This window comes from Electrona antarctica, assembly GCF_951216825.1.
Source record: "Electrona antarctica genome assembly, chromosome: 20".
NCBI classification, from domain to species: Eukaryota; Metazoa; Chordata; class Actinopteri; order Myctophiformes; family Myctophidae; genus Electrona; species Electrona antarctica.
In genome coordinates this window covers 31,277,024-31,295,854 of record NC_136801.1, presented here as the reverse complement: position 1 = coordinate 31,295,854, position 18,831 = coordinate 31,277,024, and the positions used below count along the sequence as shown (strand labels likewise).

At 44.9% G+C, this 18,831-nt stretch overlaps 1 protein-coding gene across 1 annotated transcript in view; it reads left to right on the top strand.

The window, feature by feature from the left end:
* LOC306913244 (coagulation factor XIII A chain-like) overlaps nucleotides 1-18,589 on the top strand; it is a gene marked incomplete at its 5' end in the record, with an annotated part of 44,101 nt that extends 25,512 nt beyond the window's left edge. Inside the window, 17 exons of the mRNA XM_079489834.1 lie at nucleotides 35-145; nucleotides 2,142-2,265; nucleotides 2,815-3,036; nucleotides 5,325-5,582; nucleotides 5,764-5,885; nucleotides 5,999-6,106; nucleotides 7,365-7,539; nucleotides 7,891-8,029; nucleotides 9,958-10,061; nucleotides 10,379-10,467; nucleotides 11,326-11,479; nucleotides 12,221-12,336; nucleotides 14,119-14,287; nucleotides 15,508-15,662; nucleotides 16,121-16,257; nucleotides 17,291-17,396; nucleotides 18,206-18,589. Coding sequence (XP_079345960.1) covers nucleotides 35-145; nucleotides 2,142-2,265; nucleotides 2,815-3,036; nucleotides 5,325-5,582; nucleotides 5,764-5,885; nucleotides 5,999-6,106; nucleotides 7,365-7,539; nucleotides 7,891-8,029; nucleotides 9,958-10,061; nucleotides 10,379-10,467; nucleotides 11,326-11,479; nucleotides 12,221-12,336; nucleotides 14,119-14,287; nucleotides 15,508-15,662; nucleotides 16,121-16,257; nucleotides 17,291-17,396; nucleotides 18,206-18,244 — 2,328 coding nt within the window. The 3' untranslated portion in view covers nucleotides 18,245-18,589. The remainder of the gene's footprint in view (nucleotides 1-34; nucleotides 146-2,141; nucleotides 2,266-2,814; nucleotides 3,037-5,324; nucleotides 5,583-5,763; nucleotides 5,886-5,998; nucleotides 6,107-7,364; nucleotides 7,540-7,890; nucleotides 8,030-9,957; nucleotides 10,062-10,378; nucleotides 10,468-11,325; nucleotides 11,480-12,220; nucleotides 12,337-14,118; nucleotides 14,288-15,507; nucleotides 15,663-16,120; nucleotides 16,258-17,290; nucleotides 17,397-18,205) is intronic.
* Nucleotides 18,590-18,831: the final 242 nt, after the last annotated feature.

The window sequence follows — 18,831 nt, the reverse complement described above, 5'->3', positions numbered from 1 at the left end:
TGTGTGCGTGGCTGCGTGCACATGTGTGACACAGAAGAGGAAGCTGGGTGTGTATATAATCAGTACATGGGGAACAGTGCAGACATTGGATGTGAGTGTGACAGCTTCATCTGACCTCCACAGAGACTACCTGCCTCTTCTTCAGGTGAGAAACACCCCACACACTACTGCACCTTTCATTTAACCCATTAAGACACATGAGAATCCGTTTCTCTCCCCGGGTTGGCAGAGGGAGTCTAGTGCCCAGGATTACATTAGATTATTGACATTGGGTGAAAACCGGGGATGTCCCGATCACGTTTCTTTGCTCCCGATCCAATTCTGATCATTTGATTTTGAGCATCTAACAATACAGATTTTTCCCGATCCGATATTTATATTTTATAGAACACTTTTATAAAGGTAATAGAGAATGCATATCTTCTCTAGCCAAGGTGCTGGACAAATGGCGGTACAAGAGGAAGAAATAGAGTCACTGGTAGAAAAACTCAGCTCCACTGGTTTATTGATTCAACGTTTCGATCACTGGGAAGATCCCAGTGGTAGTTTTTCCTACCAGTGTTGCTGCTTTTGTGGCTTTCGCCTTTATTTTATATTTTTTATGGAGGGACAGACAGTAGGCTGACAGAAAATGGGGAGAGAGATGGGGGGAAGACATGCAGTAAAGGCCGTCGGGATCGGGAGTCGAACCCGCGGCACACTGCCAGACTGGATTACCAGCCAAGGTGGCTGGACCACTGAGCCTAGAACACTTTTATGCATATCACAATAGTACAATATCCCAAATCACAGACAATATCCAGTCTAATATCATGACATGGATATAATATTGATACTAGGGATGTCCCGATCACGTTTTTTGGCGCCCGATCCGATTCCGATCATTTGAAAATGACGTGATCGGCCCGATCGGCCCGATCGGGACAACCCTAGTGAAAACAATGAGTTGCAAAAATTGTGGGATAAAAAATGAAAGAAAGAAAGACCCTACAAAGGTCTTCTAACAAAAACTTTAAAAGGTTTTCTGAAAATACTTATATTTTTCTATATCAGTGCTTCTCAAACCATTTCAGGTCAAGGACCCCCAAAATCGGAACATATTTTGTTCCAGGGACCCCTCAGAAGCAAAGATTTGATTAAAAAAAATGTTTTGCTTTCCACATGCGTGTGGCAATGTGTGGCATGAAGTGACGTGCTATAAGCTTGTGTATCTGTTATTTTTGAATAAAGTATAAAATGTGGTTAAAGTGGTTAAAAGATTGTGATACAAAATCATGAAAAATGACACGTGCACATGCAACAATGAGAGAGAGAGAGAGAGAGAGAGAGAGAGAGAGAGTTGTCCATTTTTCCTCATTCCTTATTGGCCGAGACAGGCAATATAATGTACTATAGCCTATTAGCAGTAATAGTTGTAGGCCTAGTAAGAATGTACATAATTGTACCAGTAAATACTGACTGTTACAAAACAGGTGTTTTGTGCAGGTGTATTATCATTAAAATCGTAAGTGTTTTTGCCAATTATTTTGGAGGCCCACTTGAAATATCCTCACGACTCACTGGTGGGCAGGTCCACAGGTTGAGAATCACTGCTATAAGTATTATTCATTCAGCTCATGTTAGGTTTCATGAGTCAGAGTTATAGTATTCCTGTCAGAAACACTTACACACACACATACACGCACGCACGCACACACATACACGCACGCACGCACGCACGCACGCACGCACGCACGCACGCACGCACACACACACACTGTACTTGTGAGTACATCAACATTTTAGGACGGCAATTTTATGAATGCGCCATTCTTACAGCTTTGTGCTATTTTTAACCATACTCTCTCTCTCTCTCTCTCTCTCTCTCATTTCAGCAAACTTTCTGAAGTTTGAACTATAGACAAAATGTTCAAAATGCATGGACCAATCCGTAGGACACCATTCCAGGGGCGCTACAACCATTCACTGGTAATCTGTCTGTCTGTCTGTCTGTCTGTCTGTCTGTCTGTCTGTCTGTCTGTCTGTCTGTCTGTCTGTCTGTCTGTCTGTCTGTCTGTCTGTCTGTCTGTCTGTCTGTCTGTCTGCCCGCCCGCCCATCCATCCATCTATCCAGTTATTATAACAACATGTATATCTTGCAGCCTGACTGTTCCAATAAGGAAGATGATGTATTTGAGCTGCCAGAGTTTGAAGCATTTGATGAAGACACCTACGGACCTACGGTCACGCCCAGAGCACCCTGGCCAGGACACGCGGCGGAGCAATGTGAGTGTGTTTCCGGCTGAAACGTTGCCCAAATTTGGACAGGTACATCAAAGATGTGTCCTGACCTAGACATACTGATGTCATAGGTTAGTAGGGGTGCACGATTATGAAATTATGACCGATATTCGATCTCCGATTATTTGCAGGGTCATATCTGCCGATACTGTTTCTGACCGATTCCGATGTTGTACGGATTATGCTACCTTCAACCATTAGAAATACACAAAACAAAAGCGACAGGGTCATCGACGGTCACATTATTATTGCGTCATCAATATCTGTGAAAATAATCTGTATTATTTTGAGACTGATCCGATACTGATATGGCATTTTTATGCTACCGATTATATCGTGAACCAATCAAAGTGGGGTCCGGGGACCCCCAGGGGTCCTTGTGGGGGGTTCCAGGGTGTCCCCCAGCAAAGAATTCAGTTTAACCGCCTTAACACTATTTTCCATGAACAATCTTGAACAAAATGTGTTCGTGATTTTTCAAAAATCTTCACATTCTCTCTCTCTCTCTCTCTCTCTCTCTCTCTCTCTCTGCAGTTGTACCTCTCAACGTGGAGGACATAGACATGTGTGAGCGCGGGTACAACAAGTGGACGCGCGAACCAGACACGGTGTATGACAACAAGTACCTGCATCACACCAAGGATTATGACAACCCCAGGCTGGTGGTGCGCCGCGGCCAGGAGTTCTTCATCCGCATCCGCTTCTCCAGACCCTTCTACCCGGCGTACGACGACTTCCAGCTGGAGTTCATGATCGGTCAGTCGCTCACTGTTCTCTTGTATTCTCTATATTTGTCTCCACCAGGTCGAAGGCATGGGGAGAGAGTATGTTTTGCACTCCGTCCGTGTGTGTGTGTGTGTGTGTCCGTCCGTCCGTGTGTGTGTGTGTGTGTGTCCGTCCTTCCGTCCGTCTGTTACCAGCTAATCTCCGGCACCGTTAACCTGGTCGATGCCAAACTTTGCACACACACTCCCTGGATGCCAACGATGAACCTCTGCCCCGCATTTTCCAGAACGGCCTGTTATAGCGCCACCATGAGGCAGCTTTTCACATTTTTTACCTAAAACTGCACCGATCTGCGTGAAACGTTGCATGCACACTCCCTAGAGGCCAAGGACAAACCTTTGACCTGCATTTTCCGCATCTGCCTTTTATAGCGCCACCAGGAGGCCGACTTTTGTAAAACACATTTTTTGATATTACTCCTCCAGATTCTGTCCAAAAATCTCACAAATCGTTACACAGTATCTCTATGGTCATGTGGTCAAGTCGGATCTGTCCGATATTTCATATTCCATCCTAATTGGCTATAATTGGCTTTCACAGTTTGCAAGATTGCCCCGTTTTGAACAAAAGCCTCAAATCATGAAATTAGCATGCAATTTACGTTAAATCTTTCACACATTTTCTTACTAGGCTGAGGAATATATCCCACCCTTTTCACATTGGCCTGTTATAGCGCCACCAACAGGTTCCAATTCCAATCAAAGGCAAACATGTTTATATTACTCCTAAACATTTTGCCAAACATCTCACACAGTCCTATCCTCCTGGTGGAGACCTGTGCCCAGAAGGGCACTTTTTTAGTTGTCCATGTTATGGCCCTTATATATTTCAAATTCACTGTTGTTGTTACCAATTGTTTTAAATATTTTCTATGGCTTTTATATGGTTATATGGTTGTGTATGATTCACTGTTGTACTTAATTTACTGTTAAGTAGCGTTTCTCCATAGCCACACTGATACTTGTAGACCGCTGGCAGAAAGGGGTTATTACATCATGTAACATGGCCATTTTTAATTGGCTCATTGAGAGCTCAGCCCCTCACCTACCCTGTATTCACCTTTGTATTGGCTCATTGAGAGCTCAGCCCCTCACCTACCCTGTATTCACCTTTGTATTGACTCATTGAGAGCTCAGCCCCTCACCTACCCTGTATTCACCTTTGTATTGGCTCATTGAGAGCTCAGCCCCTCACCTACCCTGTATTCACCTTTGTATTGGCTCATTGAGAGCTCAGCCCCTCACCTACCCTGTATTCACCTTTGTATTGGCTCATTGAGAGCTCAGCCCCTCACCTACCCTGTATTCACCTTTGTATTGGCTCATTGAGAGCTCAGCCCCTCACCTACCCTGTATTCACCTTTTTTAGTCTTCTATAATATAGTATAGTCAGTGCATAAGCTTTTCATGTAATATTATCTGTGCACAAGATAAAGATATCAATTGTCACTTAGAGAGACAGCTTGGTGTCATTATGGAGAGTTGTGCTACAGTGAACATGATCCTCTGTGTGTGTGTGTGTGTGTGTGTGTGTGTGTGTGTGTGTGTGTGTGTGTGTGTGTGTGTGTGTGTGTGTGTGTGTGTGTGTGTGTGTGTGTGTGTGTGTGTGCGTGCGTGCGTGCGTGTGTGTGTGTGTGTGTGTGTGTGTGTGTGTGTGTGTGTGTGTGTGCGCGTGTGCGTGTAAGTGAGTGAGTATAGGGAACTAATTAGAGTGAGTCTCATTAAGGAACGACTGCCTGACATCGGGGGAGGAGTTTGATTCCTCATCATTAATTATCTTCAAACGATAATTAAAATGTCTCCTCGCTCCTCTCCTCCCTCCTCTCCTATTATCATTTGCCATGTAGCTTTCACCTGTGTGGAAAGTAATACGTACAAGTAAAAATTGTAGGTACTTTTTACTTCACTGGAGTATTTCCAATTTTCAGTCATTTTACTTCTACTCCACTACATCTCAGAGGAAAAAAAAAACTTTTACTCCACCTTGAAAACTACCGTAGTGAGGTCTTTTGACAAAATGACTGTGAACTTCAGTTCCTGGGGGATTCTCACTGCCCTCTACCACCATATCGCAGAATTGCGTGAAGAAAATGGCAGAATTTTCAAGGAAAAAAATAAGGGGTCTATACGGCCCCTTCGCCCTAAAAATAATTTCACACATACTTCTTATCTGTAAACCTGTGATGGGACCCAGTTGATTGTGATTCTGAAGACCCCCGCTGCTTTCCGTCAACCCCCCCCACCCCCCCTTCCACGCAGGCAACAACCCAAGCCCCGGTCAACAACTCATCCAGCTCTGTTTCGGGCGCCGTGCGGATTACGAACATCAGACGGACTGGTTGAAGCAAACAATGTGGGTGGACGGCGCGCAGGTGACGCTGGGCATCACGCCGTCTGCAAACGCCATCGTGGGCAGGTTCAAGATGTACCTGGCCGTCGTCGGCGACGGCGGAATGCGCCGCACTCCCAGGGACCCCACCACGGACCTCTACGTGCTGTTCAATGCCTGGTGTATTGGTGAGTTTTAGTACCGTATATCATCGTCGCTGTCCAAAACCATTACTTGTTGGTAAATGGACAACAAGAATCTGCATTTTAATGGATCCAATGTAGTCGTTTAGTCTCAAAGCTCATTAATGAAAAATAATAATAAAATAAAATAAAAAAATACATATGTTTGCCTGCCTGTGTGCGTGTGTAGATGATTTGGTGTATTTGAATGATGCGGCAGAGAGGCAGGAGTATCTGCTGGAGGATGCGGGAACAATCTACCAGGGAGACCCCACTGCTGTGTCTGAGAGGAGCTGGATGTATGGACAGGTACACAGACGCACGCACGCACTTGTGCGCGGGCAAACCCATTTTTTCTGTTGATCTCTCACTCTCTTCATTTCTCACCCCTTCCTCACAATCTTCTCTCTGCATCTCTTTAGTTTGAGCTGGGAGTGTTGGATGCTTGTATCTACCTCCTGGACTCATCTCAGATGCTGATCGTACACAGAGCCGATCCAGTCAAGCTGGTCCGGAAGGGATCCGCCATGGTGAGCCAAGCTCTAAAATGTTAGATCTTTTCTTCTTTGGGGTCACTGGTAGAAATTATTTTCCGCGGCCAAATGCATTCTCATTTAGGGTTCCTTGACATTAAAATGTTTGAGAACAACTGGTTGAAAGTATGTATGTTAACCAGTGACGTAGAGTCTGTGGGGGCCGGGGGGCCAGGGCCCCCATGAGGAATTGGACCTGAATATATATTCGCCTCGGTTCGTCCCGTTTGTACCGCACCAGGTCGCGCCGCGCCCGTTCGCGCAATTCTCGTCTTGCATTGACTTTGTATGTAATCGTGCCGCTCTAACCATCCAAGTCTGGCACCTTAACACCTTTTTTCCTCACTGTCCGGGACGGGAGGTGGTGGGGGGTGGACCGCGTTGCCTGTCCCTTGTACACATGCAGATCAGGCATTGAAATGCTAATCTGGGTGCTTGTTTTCACCTGCCAGGTATGGGTATGCATGCATACAGTACTGTACTCTGCTTAGGCTACTTGTTCACAATATGAAACCACCGCCAGCAAGAACACCCTGGCTGGCAACAGCGATGCCAGCCTGCCGTTGAAACCTTCCGCCGTCCCAGCGACAGTTCTACAGAACCTGCCGAGGCGGACAGGACTAGCCTGCAACCATGGCATTTAAACATGCTCTTCTGTTTATAATCTAAACACTGTGACACGTTTAAAAAGTGTTACAAATAAGTGTTTAAAACCTAAACGCTTGGGTTTAGTGTGAAACGTCCGTTCGGCCCCCCATGACGATTATAAAAACATTTCGTCTCTGATGTTAACCACTTAAACCCCTGCATCCTTATTGTGGGGAAGACAGTGAAAACAGAAACCAACAATTTATATGGGTCATGACTGGAGTAAAAATCCCATTTTCTTGTCCTACATAAAATTAAATAAAATAAATAAAAATACATGCTTCAAAATATGTTTTTTTAAATAAAACAATTGAAAGAATTGTATACATTTTAAAAGAAACAAACAAACAAATCTAAGAAATCCCATGAATAAAAATATTAATCATTATTATAAAAATAATAATAATAATTAATGAAAAATAAAAGTATAGTGAAAATAGCTGATCTACAAGCTAGTAGATCTTTTCACTAGATATTTCACTAGTTTGGATCCCGCGGGCAAACGTCTAATAATCTCTCTCTTTTGGGTCTCGACCTGAAACGTTTGGGAAACACTGACTGCTCTATGTGGTTAAGTGTAATGTGTGTGTTTGTTGTCCCATGTCAGCTGAACAGCCAGGATGACAACGGGGTGCTGGTGGGGAACTGGAGTGACGATTACTCCATGGGAGTGGCTCCCACCCTGTGGACCGGTAGCGTCAATATCCTCCTGCAGTACGCCCAGACCAGAGTTCCTGTCTGCTACGCTCAGTGCTGGGTGTTCGCCGGGGTCTTCAACACCTGTGAGTCAATATCATGCACGCACGCACACACATGCACGCACGCACGCACGCGAACACACACACACACACACACACACACACACACACACACACACACACACACACACACACACACACACACACACACACACCACACACACACACACACACACACACACTAGTGACAATAGACGCCTTAACGGACGACATCACACTGATAAGTATGTCCTTGAAATATGTAATCGTTGGTTTCTGTCCAAAAATCCCACAAATCGTTACACACTATCTCTAGTGCGCTAACATGTGTTCCGTCCGTCCGTCCGTCCATCTGTCTGTCTGTCTCCAACTTCATGTATTTATTTGTACACCCAGTCCTGCGTTGCCTGGGCATTCCAGCCAGAGTGATAACAAACTTCAGCTCCGCCCATGACAACACTGGCAACCTGAAGACCGACCTCATCTTCCTGCATGACGGAACACCTGATGAAGAGAACACCAGAGACTCCATCTGGTTGGTTCACACAACTGTCAATCATGTCTGTTCTCTGTACCATTGGTCAGTTTGTCTGTGAAGTTAATATTACTACTAATCAGAAACAGAATACGTTTAATTTGACACTGGATGATTCTTTTTTTGCGTCGGTGAAAGCAGGTATGTAAATGTTATTTTAGAAACCTTATAGTTATTTTAGTAATTATAGATTTCAGATTTTCAGATTTTTATTGAAGGGACAGCCCCTTGAGATGCAGCATCTCATTTTCAAGAGGGACCCATAAACAAAGAAAATACAGAAAATCATACTGTACACAAATACACAAAACATGCAGTACACAGATACAAACAGATATACAAATACATACATATATACACAAATAGCTTGCTCACCCTCTTCCACCTACACCACCAACCACCACATAATACACAATTACAATTTACAATTTAGGCATTTAGCAGACGCTCTTAATCCAGAGCGACTTACATTAAGCAATAACAAAAGCATGGCATACATCACATATATAAAAAAGTAGTTATCATGAATCATGCCTAGACTAAGAACGTAACAGTGGAGTATCTATGTAAACTATACATACTATACTATACTATGTAGATAACACAATGTAGATAAGGTCAAAGTGCAAATATTTCAGAGTCATAATTGGTTACAGTCAGGTTAGAAGCATAGACAACTTGAGTCTAGATGTGAATGTAAGGAGGTCCTGAAGCTACTAAATGATGAGATGGATCTAAGAGATAGAGGGAGGTTGTTCCAATCGAATGGGGCTTTGTAGCAGAAAGACCTCCGCCCAACCACATTGGAGATTTGGGGGATTTTAAAGTAAGGGTATTGTAGATGTCTTAGTGGATAGGATGAGGTAGACTGAGTCCGGTACTGCTTCAAGTAAGCAGGGCACCTCAAATAAATGCATTTATAAATGAAGAGAAACCAGTGTAGTTGCCGTCTTGATTTAGGCTGCAGCCAATTGAGTGATTTGTACATGAGGCAGTGGTGGGTATCATATGGGCATCTCAATACAAACCTGCACAGGGAGTTATATCATTTTATAAAACATTTAGAGGCTTAAGATGAGAGTCTGTTGTTTTCTGATACACAACATCTGCATAGTCAATAACGGGAAGTAACACTTGAGCAATAATTATTTTCCTAACATCAAAGGAAAATAAATTAATAGAACGGTAAAGTGAGCTTAGGAAACTAAGCTTTTTAACTAAGCTTTTTTTAGTAATGTAATCTATATGTGGTTTGAAGGTAAGCTCTGGGTCGAGCCACACTTCCAAGATATTTAAAAGAGTCAACTTTCTCAAGATGAGAGCCGTTTGAAAGATGTATGTGTATTCCAAGTGTGCTTGCTTGACTGTGTCGTGACTGTGTCGTGTGCCATATAGTATTACACAGGATCAGGAACGAGTACATCAGAGGGGCAGCACAGGGACCTCTAGGGCCAAAAAAAGGCCCTCTAGGCGCGCAGCCTTTGGCCGCGCGCCTAGTGGGCCTCCGCAACTCCACTTCCCGGGCTGAATTATGGGCCCACCACGTCCCTGAGCACATGTCAGATGTTTTGGAGATAAGGCCAGAGAGGCCAGACTGAGATGGTTTGGACACGTACAGAGTAGGGATAGTGAGTATATCGGTAGAAGGATGTTGAGGTTGGAACTGCCAGGCAGGAGACCTAGATGAAGACCAAAGAGAAGATTTATGGATGTAGTGAAAGAGGACAGGAAGTTAGTTGGTGTGAGAGAAGAGGAGGCCAGAGGACAGGGTGAGACGGAGGTAGATGGTTCGCTGTGGTGATCCCTGAAGGCAAAAGCCGAAAGGAAAATAAGATAGTATTACATGCAGGTGTGTACATCATACTAATACTATTGCTGCCTACTACTATCACTAATAATGTTGCTGCGACCGATGTGTGTTTCCACAGGAACTATCACTGTTGGAATGAGGCGTGGATGGCCAGGCACGACCTTGAGGCCGGACTGGGAGGCTGGCAGGCTGTGGACGCTACGCCACAAGAGATGAGCGATGGTACCACTATTAGCTCATATATGAACAATGCAAAAGTTATTTTTACATGTCAGTGGATGAATCGATGGAAGGATGGATGGTTATCATCGTGTTCATGAACAAAGTGGGGGCTTGCAACTCACTTTTGAAAGCTCAAAAAATAATTATTAGCGACAAAACAGCACAGGTATACAGCGCTTCGACCGTGAGGTCTTTATCGAGTGTATACATACTCAATACATAAAGACCTCACGGACAGACAGACAGACAGACAGACAGACAGACAGACAGACAGACAGACAGACAGACAGACAGACACACATTGCTGTATGTTTCAGGTCATTATCGCTGTGGTCCTGCATCGGTCCACGCCATCAAGAACGGCCTGATGAGTCACCCATATGACGCTGCATTCGTCTTCGCTGAGGTACGCACAGTGTGCCTGCTTAGTGATGTGGTTTGACTGGTGAATCTTATTGTAACAGATGTAGTCTCTCAGACAAATGTTGATTTAATTGTGATGTGGTCTTTGCTTTACTTTATTATTATAGGTCCCAATTAGCACTTGCCTAACCATGGCTATTATTTAAGGATGTAACAATATAGTAACTGCATCAAAAAATCTATTTTATTACAATTGAATTACTTTTACTCCATTCAATATCTCTTGGACTATCGATAAACGTGTGAATTGTCTGTGCTCATGTCAAGGTATGGGTTTGTCCATATGGGTTCAAAATATAATGTCTATATGTTTTTGCCAGAGAATGTTTACTTATTTATATCCATATTCATACATTTTCCCTTAAAAAACCTCCACTATCCACATGTTTCACACAGATGTAATTTGTTTGGTAACTGTATCGATTTACACCCCTACTGTTCTTCCTGGGGTCCATCACACGTCTCAGATAAATGGTGATTTAATAGTAGTCTCGCGTAGCCAAACAAATATTCCCCAATCTCCGAATGCTATATAGGGTCTGGAACTACACCACCTGAAATACGAGCAAGTAAGCTGCCATTTCGGTTCACGAAAATAATATATTTTGTAATACATTTACGTTATTGTTTTACTTCCATTTAGCATTTATATTAGGACAAATTTGAGCGACTGTAAAGAAGAAATGAAAGTGGGGAGGAGGCTTCACTTCCTCTTTATCGCTTGCTCGTCATGATCAGAGCTTTCATTCTCCAGACTGTATGGCGGAAGCATTCGAAAATTGCGAGAGGCGACTGTCTGGCAACGCGAGACTAATTCAACAGTGATGCGATCTCTCGTCAGGTGAACAGTGACCTGGTCTTCAGGAAGAGGGACAAGTACAATCTTCTGAAAACATTCCGGGTGGACAAGACTCACATAGGAACTGTCATCCTGACCAAGGCTGTGGGCTGGGACAGTCCCCAAGACATCACACGCAACTACAAGTACCCTGAAGGTACAGTAGCATGACATCACACACAAGATTGATTAATTGATTGATTGATTGATTGATTGATTCATTGATTGATTGAGTCATTCATTCATTCATTCATTCATTGAAGTATGTATTAACATACATATAACTACATATTAACATTTAGAGAAGTACAAATATACACTTCTATATATACTTCTGTCGTCAACCCTAAGCCATTCCAGCCTGTCAAAGTGGGCAGGGGTGAGGTGGGTTCGGGGGGTGAGGCCCAGTAGTAGCCTGACCAGTTTGTTTTAAGGGCCTTAGGTGTGCTGTCACAACTACAAGTACCATGAAGGGACTCACTCACGCACACGCCCACTCACCCACCCACACAAAACAAAATATGTGTATGTTCCCGGCGGGAACCCCTTTTGGTGTTTTACCCCCTCAGGCCGGGAACCCGTTTTTGGGTTCTGTACAGTATGTACAGTATTAAAAAATTACAAAAAGTTGATGCTGCTATATAAATAGAAGGCGTTTTTAGAATCAGTAAATGAATTACTGTTAGAAGCCAGTAAAATCGCCAGTAAAATCGATACATATTAATGCCTTCAGCCGACCTCCTGTCTCACTTTCTTACAAGAAGTTATAGTACATAAAATAGAAACGTATGTGTGTGTGTGTGTGTGTGTGTGTGTGTGTGTGTGTGTGTGCGTGTGTGCGTGCGTGCGTGCGTGCGTGCGTGCGTGCGTGCGTGCGTGCGTGCGTGCGTGCGTCCAGGCTCTAAGGAGGATAACGCGGTCATAGCCTTAGCAGAGAAGTTTGGCCTGGCGCGAGAGATCCCAGAGTACCGCACTGACGTCTCCAAAGTGTCTGTCAGGATCTACTGTAACAAGGTACGTTATACATGTACCATCCAGAACCATTGAAGGAGAGTCACAACATCTCCATTCACTCCATGGGGCCAGTCCAATGGCGGCTCCGTGCGGGGGGTGCGTACTTAGTTTAGACTAGGCATTGGTTAGACTAGTCATTGGTTAGACATTAGGTTAGGTTTAGGTGTGCTGCCCCGTGGGAGGTTAGGGTTAGGGTGAGGGTTTGAGATAGGTTGTAGTTGTAGGACTAATGACTGGTCTAACCCAATGCCTAGTCTAAACTAAGTACTGTCTAAACTAAGTACTGCACCCGTTGTCACTGTACAATACTTTAAAACAGTTGTCATGTTGCACACATGCCTAAAATTGCTGATATTTGCGCCGCCCACGTTCAAAACAATGTATTTCAGCCTCCAGCTTGTCACACTCCAGCTATGCTTGACTCGAGCGCTGTTTTCTGCCTCCTCATTGACGCCACTCTCCTAGTCTACACCACTCTGGTCAGTGGTTATGAGAGTGGCGGCACCCTAGGGTGCCGTGATGCAAGTCCAGGGGTGCCGCGGCAGAATACTCTGATAATATTAAGACAGACCACCAAACCTCCTTGCCAAAAAATAGCCGATCTACAAGCTCCATCTGCTATTTTTGATCAATGTTCCCCTCAGAATAGGGATGCTGGGGTTCAATGATTAATGATTAAAGTAAGGAGTTATTGTCTGTCTGTCGTAATGGAAATTACTATTCTCTCGAGTTTAGGGGGAACGTTTTACATATTTTGCGTACCATAATATTAGTCTGGTGCAACGCACAGGTCCTCGCTGTACTCCTGGTGAGAACAGGAGTGGACCTGGTGAGACGTAGGAGGGGCCCGGACAGGAGTCAACCCACAGAGCCTAGTCCCTCCACATACCAGAATTGTACCTCTCAGTCCCGGCTTAGTAGTTCCGGAGTGGTTCCAACGGATTGTGTGGCCCTGGTCTTTCCCTAGTGGGTCTGATTGAGGGTAGCTACTGGGACGGAAGTCGGGATTTGATCACCCCGACTGGCTCACCCGAAGTGAGGGGTATGATGTTTGCGAGACCCGAAACCCTGATGGCCTTGGGATACATCACTGAGGATACGTCCCAGTTGAATCCATGCAATGTATTTTCGTTCTATGACATAAATGTAAGGTTCTAACAATGTAATTCAGGGATGCCTTGGATGAAAATGTTATTTACAGGGGCGCCCTTGTGATAGAATTTCCCGATGACAGTGTCCAAAGTGTTGAATTAGAAGTAGATGATTTGCCAAGCGAAAGCATCTCTCTGCGGAGGGTTCGGCATATTAGCTAGCTCCCAAATGTGGCCATTCATTACTTAGAGAGTATGTTTTGCACTTCGTCCGTCCGTCCGTCTGTCCGCGTGTGTCCGTCTGTCCCCATTCCATCCCCATTGGCTAATATTGTCTTCCAAAGTTTGCAGGATTGGTCCGTTTTGAACAAAATGCCACAAATCATGGACACAGCATGCGATTTCCTTGACAATATGCACACACACATTCCCACTAGGCTGAGGAAGACATTCCACTTATCAGCCTCATGGTGGGGCTATAACAGGCCAATTCATGTTCTTACCTACCAGTGAGACGCCCTGAGGGCGAGAAGCGACCTTACAGATTGTATCCATATACACGACTACTCAATTCGGTATACACTACCTCGTCTGTCTGTCTGTCTGTCTGTCTGTCTGTCTGTCTGTCTGTCTGTCTGTCTGTCTGTCTGTCTGTCTGTCTGTCTGTCTGTCTGTCTGTCTGTCTCTCTAGGTGGGCCTGGGTGAGAGCTTCACCCTGGAAATAGACATCATCAATGAGGGGTTCGTTGACGCCACTACCTCGTTCACTCTGATTGGCCGGGTGGTCTTCTACACCGGGGCGGTAACCAACCAGTTCAAAGTGTACCGGGAACCAGGAATAATTGTGCCTGCGAATAAGAGTGAGTGAGTGAGTGAGTGAGTGAGTGAGTGAGTGAGTGAGTGAGTGAGTGAGTGAGTGAGTGAGTGAGTGAGTGTGTGAGTGAGTGAGTGAGCGCGTGCGAGTGAGAGAGAGAGAGAGAGAGAGGCTGTGCCTGCGCATTGTTTTAATTCATATTGAATTTAGAGTATTAACATACTCTACTATAACTAGTTGGAATAACGTGTTCCTTCCACGAGCTACGTCCAACCGGGGAAACTTGGACACTCATGCATGAAGGAAGCATGAGTTCAAGTCAGTTGCTCTCCCCAGGTTGGCGGAGGGTGTATAGAGCCCAGGATCACGTTAGATAATTGACACAGGGGTGAAAATGGGTTACAAAATCATGGGATAAAAAAAATGATAAAATAAAATAAAATAAAATAAAAGGAGTACAGAATCTCTGCACAGGATGTGCAGAGATTGCTCTTCTATTGAGACATTAGATCATGTGGTCTGGTCTGGTCGGACACCTACTGGTGTACAGGAGGTACTGCATCAAAGTCAAAACAATTCACTACTGTACTGATTGATTGATTGATTGATTGATTGATTGATTGATTGATTGATTGATTGATTGATGGAATACTTTAACAGTTTGCAGAAAAAGCACAGCTAAGTACAGTTCAATACAAGGTCTGCTAAGAGGATTTAAAACCCAAGAAAGCACTATGGCTTGTTTCCATTGCGGTCCTTCATATTAAATGCATGTTCTATAATCACAGGTGTTGTAGGACATATAATGTAGTGATTGCGACGTTGAAATACGTTTTTTTGTTTTTATATTGCTGTACTTGTTATAGGTATAGTTAAGTATAGTTGAACTTGGAATTTGGAAGTTAGTTAAGGGTTAGAGTTTATAAACTTATATCGATCTATATCGCTAGCTTGGCTAATGTCCATCTGCTATTGTTTTGGCTTTAGGCCTTTAAGTTAGGATATATATATTTTTAAATGCCATTCTTAAAATGAACATCCAGTGTATAGTATAATACAAACGTGTCTCTCTCTGTGTGTGTGTGTGTGTGTGTGTGTGTGTGTGTGTGTGTGTGTGTGTGTGTGTGTGTGTGTGTGTGTGTGTGTGTGTGTGTGTGTGCGTGTGTGCGTGCGTGCGTGCGTGCGTGCGTGCGTGCGTGCGTGCGTGCGTGCGTGCGTGCGTGCGTGCGTGCGTGCGTGCGTGCGTGCGTGCGTGCGTGCGTGTAGCTCATCGTGTGTACGTCAACGTAGATGCCAGGGAGTACAAGAACGCTCTGGGCTCCCAGGTCAGCCTGCAGTTCGTCCTGACTGGCCAGGCAGCCAGCCAATACCTGAGCGCCATTCGAGTCATCACCCTCCAGACCCCGCAACCCTCACTCGAGGTGAGCCACACACGCCTACATACGTACGAACGCACGCACGCACAACGAATAAGACTAACTCAGTATTTGTTGTCAAAATTAACACCTTTTCCCCCAAAACTCTGTGGGAACAGAACGGATAGAAACATATATATTTGTATAAATCCTACAGTATTAGACTAAACCGGCTTGGATTATTATTATTATTGATTTTTTTTAATCACTTTATGTCGGGTTGTAGTCGACAGGATCACTCACAGGTTGCAGAAGAGCGCCCCTACCGTAAACACTGAAAACACCAGATGACGTACACGTGCGTCAATGGTGGTCTGTGCGTTGGATTGAAATTATGTATACATGCGTCAATAGCATGCAGTCAATGAGTTAAGAATGTTATGTATTATAACCATATATTATATACTCTTTTCATTGTGTCGTGTCATGTGGTGTCGTGTGATGTCATGTCATGTGGTGTGTAGCTGAGTGGAGTGCACAAGGTGGGCTATCAGATGCAGGTCACCCTGAAGTTCACCAACCCTCTTGGTGACGCTCTGTACAACGTGTGGGTGGCCATGGAGGGACCTGGACTCATGCCGTTCAAGAGCAAATACTACATGTACGCACGCACACACACACACACACACACATGCACGCACGCACGCACGCACGCACGCGCGTGCGCATAGGGACCCCTATCACTGTTATATAATACTGTATTGAATACCAGTAAGACGAGGGCGAGAGCATCTGAATGGGTGACAGCAGACTGCTGGGTGAGCGCTGGCACTTTGGCATGGAGGGTCAGATCAACATATCTGAATGGGTGACAGCAGACTGCTGGGTGAGCGCTGGCACTTTGGCATGTGGGGTCAGATCAACATATCTGAATGGGTGACAGCAGACTTCTGGGTGAGCGCTGGCACTTTGGCATGGGGGGTCAGATCAACATATCTGAATGGGTGACAGCAGAGAGCGCTGGTGCTTTGGCATGTGGGGTCAGATCAACATATCTGAATGGGTGACAGCAGAGAGCGCTGGCGCTTTGGCATGGGGGGTAAGATCTTCATTTTCTGGCCGGTTGAACTCTAGTTTTCGCCGGCTGCCGGGTCGGCTGCACTAATAACTTTGGGGCAGGCCCATCTAGAGTTTAAATGGACAGGTATCAGTAAAAAGGGGAGACATCGAAGAGGAACGATGGATGGGGAAGGACCAACATATGGGATGTCAGAAAAGGTCAGCTCCATACATATATGGAGATCTAAGGATTTGTGGTAGAGTTGCTGGCCAATATTGATGACATCAGCATCTCCATTATGTTCTTAAAGGGGAATACAACCCATTTTCAACATTTTACTATGTCATTAATGTTTGTGTGTGTGTGTGTGTGTGTGTGTGTGTGTGTGTGTGTGTGTGTGTGTGTGTGTGTGTGTGTGTGTGTGTGTGTGTGTGTGTGTGTGTGTGTGTGTGTGTGTGCGTGCGTGCGTGCGTGCGTGCGTGCGTGCGTGCGTGCGTGCGTGCGTGCGTGCGTGCGTGCGTGCGTGCGTGCGTGCGTGCGTGCGTGCGTGCGTGCGTGCGTGCGTGCGTGCGTGCGTGCGTGCGTGCGTGCGTGCGTGCGTGCGTGCGTGCGTGCGTGCGTGCGTGCGTGTCAGGGAGGTGGCTCCTTATGAAACCCTCGTTTGGATAGAGGCCTTCATTCCCAGGATGGGTGGAACCAGACGCATGATGGCTGCTCTGGACTGTGCCAAACTCAGACATGTACTGTACACACACACACCTTCTACAATCTACACATCTAATACACGGCCAATAACATAATATACACAACCGCACTGTATCGTCCTTCGGCGAACTCGACGAGTGACGGTGGGCGATTCTTTTTTGATGATGATGATCATCAATAGTCAGATGGAACAATGCAAATACGCGCTGTTGTGTTGCTGGAGGGGCACAGCCGCACAGCAACACCAGCGTCCCTCGGTCTTTGCATCGCTTCATCTGCCCGCCTGGCGTCTGCCCGATCCTAAAAAATCATAAAAAATAAACAAAACAGTAGTAACGTAGCCCCAATATGTTCCCTCAGTCCCTATGTTCGTTCTGTAGCTCATACAAAAGCCAATTACCGATGAAGGGTAGATGTGTACTTTTTTCCTCGTAAAAGTAAGTTTCATTCGGTGTATAGTACTGTATGTACTGTGGTTTGTGTTCATTTTTATAACTGCCTGTCAATGTCTGACATAAAACGGTCCCTAACTCGGCTTTCTGTTCAAGAAGAGCACGTTACTACAAAAGCAGGTGTTACATAAAGGTAAATATCTCCAGAATGGAAGATGGTAAAATCCAAAAAAATAGTGGAGTGGACAAATTAAGCTTTCTTTTGAGGTATGCGGTGTGCTTCTCGCTATAAGAGAACATTTGCTGTCGGCCTTGGAAAAGGTTGGTCGTCCAATGCTATCAGCGTTAGCGTCAGAGGTAATCAGGCTGAGGGAATCGTTAGCACGGCAAGCACGCGTTGTGTTAAGTAAATAACGTGAGTACTTTACCCACCACTGTGTGTGTTCTGATAGGTGTGGGGAGTCACTACAGGCCACATTGCCTACTACTGAGCTGATTGGCTCACACCCTGCCAGCCAGCGTCGCTTGCCCCGCCCCACAGCACAATTTCACCCAATCAGCACCTGAGCCTCATATGGAGTGGGCGGGGCCAGACTGCACAGACCTGCATTTGATTGGTTTATTCTTCTTCTGATTGTTTTTCTAATTCATTATTACGCTGCATTGTTTTTTATCATAATGTCACACCTCTTGAAATGAAATATTTTACCGTGTCCCCATTCTGAAAATTGTGGATGTGACCCAAAAAACTTTTTCCTGTAAGAGTTATTTCTCCTCACTGAACGAAAATGTTGTATCCTTACCTGAAAGTGTATTTTATGTTTACTATTAAAAGAGCTGGAGAGACAGGGAGACGACACCTGTTACCGAACAGCCACTCTATTGCAATGAGTACAATTAGAATATAGAGCTATTTAACACTTTTAATGAATAAATAACACTTATACTTTAACACCTTTAACACTGCAGCTGTGATGTTGACCCAATATTAAAACTGTAGCTGTGCACTGCCTAACTCTGCCAATAAACAGAACATTGCAAAATAGAATGGTGTGTGTTTCTGTGTGTGTGTGTGTGT